Raw genomic sequence first — 5,666 nt, 5'->3', positions numbered from 1 at the left:
AAAAAAAGATTAAAATAAATAAATAAATAAGTACCTATTGTTGTATGCTATCCCTCACCACTACCAGAGAAGCATTATTATGAACACCTAAATCGTTCTAGTTTAGACGAGACTCATTTCGTATCTCTATGGTACTCATCAGCAGTCCGAGTAATGTAGTCAATTCTCATCCCTTCCTAAATGCCAGGGGCTTCCTACCTGTGAAGCCGGCCTTCCTTAGAGTGGTCAAGAGGGATTTCAAGAGAGGCCAACTGAAGCCTTCTATATAAATATTTTTTATTAATGAAAAACAAAATAATTTCTTAGATGACAAAAAAAATTGTCAAAAATTTTCACTCAAAAACGATCTAATAAGTGTGCAATGTTTTTATATCAAATTATCGACTTGAAAAAATGTGTAGTGAATAAGTTTGGATGGTTAGTAAGATAGGTTTGGATTTGCTACTTTAATCAGAACTAATTCTCCACACACACGCTCCATCGTCATAACTTGCAGTGAAGACTTAAAGAGCTAACCAACAAAACTTTAATCTGTCATGTCTACAGCCGTCAGCATATATTGATGATTTGTTATTTCACGTAATTTCACATTGAGATCAATGGTTGAGGAAAAGAAAAGTGTTTCCAAGTTTAAATAAATTAAAAGCCAAGATTTTTTTAATTTTGCTAAAAAATAAATAAAAATTTGTTTTAGAAATTTGAAATGCTTGCTTCTATATTTATAAGATCTATTGTCGGATTGAAAATCCTAACGATTAAAAAGACTAATAAATAAAACACCACGAAATAAGGAGTTGATTTGTGCGGGCTTTATAAGAAACTGCGATAATTATTCTGATAGGTATTCGGGCTGCTGATGAGTCCCCGGTAGGGACGAAACACGTGTCCAGCCTATCCAAACGAATACTATTCTTTTCTTCTCCCGCTCACTGCTCTTCTGGTTCGGTGTTCTCATTATCAAACGCAACCGCAACAAATTGGTGACCCCGACGTGATCGAAGAAAAACAAGCAACGAGAGTTTCCACTCCAACGCAGATCTTTCTTCGATATAACAACACAGGATTGATCCCGGCAATGCAACCTCATCCATCACGTTCGCCAACACACGCTGCGACGATCGGGTGGGAAAGTATTGTCGGATTGAAAATCCTAGCGATTAAAAAGACTAATAAATAAAACACCACGAAATAAGGAGTTGATTTGTGTGGGCTTTATAAGAAACTGCGATAATTATTCTGATAGGTATTCGGGCTGCTGATGAGTCCCCGGTAGGGACGAAACACGTGTCCAGCCTATCCAAACGAATACTATTCTTTTCTTCTCCCGCTCACTGCTCTTCTGGTTCGGTGTTCTCATTATCAAACGCAACCGCAACACTATTCACAATGAAGAAATTTAATTCTTCTATGCAACTACCTCAGTTTACATTATTATCTTCTGGGATAAAAAATGATATCTTCTGAGATAAAAAATGATGAGTTCCATAGTAGGACAAAACGCGTCTAGCCTGAAATATTTAGGTGCTCGCAATGATGCACCTATGGCCGTGGTGCCTGTGAGAGGTAGTGTTAAAAATACTGGCCGTCGTACTTGCAGTAGCAGGTCGGCGGATTCTCAACCACGTCTACTCGACTCACGTCACGTACTTGCCAACACAGGTTGGCCTTTATGTTTTACCTGTAACCAGCTTGTGTGTGTTTGTTTGTTTGTTTGTATGCGTTAGTCAGTTTGTGAATAGGAGAGGCAGATGGCTAACATGGAAATAGAAATGTAATTAAACGTGTATAATTGAACTGAAACGTATATAATGTCAATAATTGTTATACACACAAATTGTTTAATACACATAATTACGGCAAGGAAAAACAATTATATATAATAAGAACAAAAATAGATCTAAATTCATAATTTCATAATTTGGTAACACAAAAGTTATCAATAAGTGAATTTAAAATTTGTTGCGTAGAAGTTCGCTTTTATACAGAGTTCTTTTTCAGGGCCTGTTTGCTAGGCGTCTTTTTCAAAACAATTTTTGAAACTAGTTTTCTTACAATTGCGAGTTTTGCGATATGGATTCTTTTATTGAAAAATTCGTGAGTTACGTCCAGAAAAGTGGCATAGACAGAGAAAAGTTACTAAAGGTTTACTTTTTTATAACTGAAAATTATACGAAGCCACAAAAATAAATGTTAAACGATAACTTTATAAGTTAGCGATATTGATCTGTACTTTTCACAATTTTAGTCATCACGATCTTTTTTGCAATTTAAAATGTTTAAATTTCACTTTTTGCTGCGATTGCATTAGTATTTGTTAATTTTTAGCTAAAATAAAAAACATATTTTGTTTTTTTTGTAAATTTAAATGTTCACGCGTTAAAGAACTATAGTTCAATTACTGTGCAATGCATATTATTCATTAAATTAAACGAATCAACATTTTTATTAAAATACAGTCTAGTTTGGATGAACAGGGTTGGTTTGGCCAAGCTTGCAAGAGCCTAAAGCAGAAAAATAACTTCAGTAATCGAAAGCGGTAAATGCACTATTGAAAATGTAACAAAACTAGTGATAACATTAAAAATTTGAAATTCACAGATTGCATGACTTATTGCGGAGGAATAGATGCTTTTAAGGTTTAACTGAAAATGGTCCCCAAGGCAACGATGAATGTTTGCAGAACTTACAGAGCATAGTAACTTGTAACAACAATGCCTTAGCCAAGTGGTTGCATGATAACCAAACAATCGTCCGGAGCAACAGAGATGATATCTTAAAGATACTGCAAGGTAATATAATTAATATACAATGTTTTTTGCAGCAGGTGAGATGTGAGATGTGAGGCTATGGCTGCAGGCGATAAGGCAAAAGATGACGTTATTGATCTAATAGAACGTCAAAAATTTCAAAAAACGGATGAAATTTATATACAAGCAGTTTCAGCCGTTCCATTTTATGCCACTTTTTTTTCCGACGACCAAATTGAAGTTATTTTGAGATTAGGCCAGACAGACTTACCAACAATACATTTAGATTCAACGGGGTCTGTGGTTCGTCGTCTTCATAGCAAACAAACTATATATCTATACAGCGCCGTAGTAGGTCTTGATGCGGGTTACACTCAAATTTTTGATTTTATAAGCGATCGCCATGACACAGCTTCAGTTGCTTATCATTTGATAAATTTTAAAAAATACGTCATAAAAAAGGTAAACGCCTGGCCAATTTTTATGAACGTGGTTACAGACCACTCAATGGCTGTGATAAATGCCGTTTTAACTGGTTGGATTGGAGTTGATTTGAGAGGTAACCTGGCAATGGCATTTAAATGGTGTATTAGCGAATGTGTCCCAAAAAATCAAATAATGATAAAGCTTTGCTGCGCGCACTTTTTTAAAAACATAGTTCGATTTGTCAAAAAAAAATTTAGTACAAAAGAGGTTGTTAAATTTTATATAAATGCCTTTAGCGTAATACTGCAAGCCAAAAGTTATAGACGCATGATAAGTTTAATTACTTCATTCTTTCATATTACATGTTCGTTAAAAAAAACTCCATCTTTAAATAGTCATTTTGATGAGTTTCATGAATCAACAATCAATGAAGTAAGTCATTACGATCTAATTGAACACGTTTACGATGATGACGATAATGAAGTTAATGAATTGGAGACAATTTACGAAAGTAGCCCATTTTATCGAAAAGGCTTACAAATTCTTGAACATGTTAACGACCAATTGCGTTTGGTGAACGATGAACAGACGGAGCCAAACGAATATTGTAATAAAACTTTCGCGAAACTTGTTTAAAAAAAATATATTTCGATTTTGCCTCTTTGGACAGTTCTTTTGAATAAAAACGGGGAACGAACAAGCAATAGCAAAGTTGAAAATTGTTTTAGGTTTATTTAACACCAATTGCTAAATGGATCGACAAATTTAAAAGATAAGCATAATTTAAGTTGATTAGTGGTAAACACGTAGGTCGATAGAGAAGGACGCGATAATTAATTATTATTTGATGATTCATCCTTTGACTACTTCTTCATTCACGCTCATTATGTTTATTTACTTTATTCGGTTTATATAATTCCCTCTAATGGATTATAATAACAATAGAAATAATGAGACCAACGAATTACATTACTAACTGCAGCTATAAATAGTTAAAACATAATACATGATTGATGATGATATTGCTGTTGTAATAATAAAAAAAACTGTTGTTATCAATCAACCAATCAATCTATCTATCAATCAATCAATCAGTTTAAACATTTATAAGGTTATCATAAGACATCTATTGTGACAGAAACAAATTGTGATATAAACTTAAATATATCTTGCAGCTCTGCACTCCACTCCGCAATGAGCATGAGCAGTGTTCTATTCCTTTTACTCTAATTTTATTATTATTTCATTCAAAACCTTATTATTTTGATAACTTTTAAATTTTACCAATGTTTACTTTTTTGAAATAAAAAGATGTTTCCGTATTGTTTTGATAGTTATCATTTAATTAATCTTCATTCCAGTTGAATGTGGGGGTCCTTCTACCGGCCTGAGGGATGGAATGACGAACAACATTGACGAACTGATGAACTTTCTCCGTAGACTGAATCAAGTCTGTCGACGATGCATACTGCAGTAATATCTTCTGTTGTCTGTGCCTGAAACCTGTTGCAGCAACCTGTTGAACTTGTGAACGAACACCCAGAGTGTCCCTCACAGTCTTTCCCTGCAGCCGGTTGTGAATCGGTCTCTGCAGCCTGTTGTGAATCGGTCTCTGCAGCCTGTTGTGAATCGGTCTCTGCAGCCTGTTGTGAATCGGTCTCTGCAGCCTGTTGTGAATCGGTCTCTGCAGCCTGTTGTTCTGTTGCCAGCTTGTCTCCGGTGAAATGTGTTGTAACAGTAGGTCTCAACAGTAGGTCTCAACAGTAGGTCTCTTCATACGCCTCTATCGACCGAAATGCGTGTTTGTGAATTATCTAAAAACACCTAAAAACATCTTAATAATATACCGTTGTCGGATATCTTTCATCCGATTCCGGCACCATGGTTGTTTCCATCGTAACACGACAGGAGAAACTGCTTCATCGTCATCACCTCCATCATGTCGCTGAGGTTGGAAATTCCTTTGATCGCCGTCGTCATTGCTGTCATGTGGCGACAAAAGGGGCGGTAACGGGAAAATCATCAAAACTTGTTTATTTTATTGAGACCAATGATTTTTTTAGTCTTGTTTATTGAGAAAATTTGTTTAAAAGTTTTTGTAATTTTTGAGAAAATTTAATTTAATTAGCTGTGTATATTATTACTCACCACTTACAGAGCGCCAATTAAAATGTAAAATTTATCAAAAGCGCTCTCAAAATGCAAAAACAAAAACAATGCTAGGTTGAAAACAAATAAAACTTTGACAGTCTTCTGAATGTCACAGATTTAAACTAGGATCCTGTAAATGGCTTGGGAGATTGTTTCATATCCTAGGAGCTTTCATATCAAAACTTCGAGAACCTATTCTTAACTGGCTCGTCTGAACCGCCAGGAAATTTGACTCATCAGAACGCAAACTTACTTAATGAGGTGCTTTCCGTGCTGTTTTGTCTATCAAATATTTAGGTGCCATGTTGTTGATGCATTTAAATACTATTACACAAGTTTAAA

General features: G+C 35.0%; 1 protein-coding gene across 1 annotated transcript; it reads right to left on the bottom strand.

The window, feature by feature from the left end:
- Positions 1-4,518: 4,518 nt before the first annotated feature.
- Positions 4,519-5,162, bottom strand: HELRODRAFT_173018 (hypothetical protein; the record flags this gene model as incomplete). The annotated part of the gene is made up of 2 exons (XM_009019663.1): positions 4,519-4,887; positions 5,106-5,162. The coding sequence occupies 2 exons, from the start codon at positions 5,160-5,162 to the stop codon at positions 4,519-4,521; spliced, it is 426 nt and encodes a 141-aa protein (XP_009017911.1).
- Positions 5,163-5,666: the final 504 nt, after the last annotated feature.

Source organism: Helobdella robusta (assembly GCF_000326865.2).
Source record: "Helobdella robusta unplaced genomic scaffold HELROscaffold_25, whole genome shotgun sequence".
In the NCBI taxonomy this organism is placed as follows: Eukaryota; Metazoa; Annelida; class Clitellata; order Rhynchobdellida; family Glossiphoniidae; genus Helobdella; species Helobdella robusta.
This window is presented reverse-complemented; position numbering and strand designations above follow the sequence as displayed.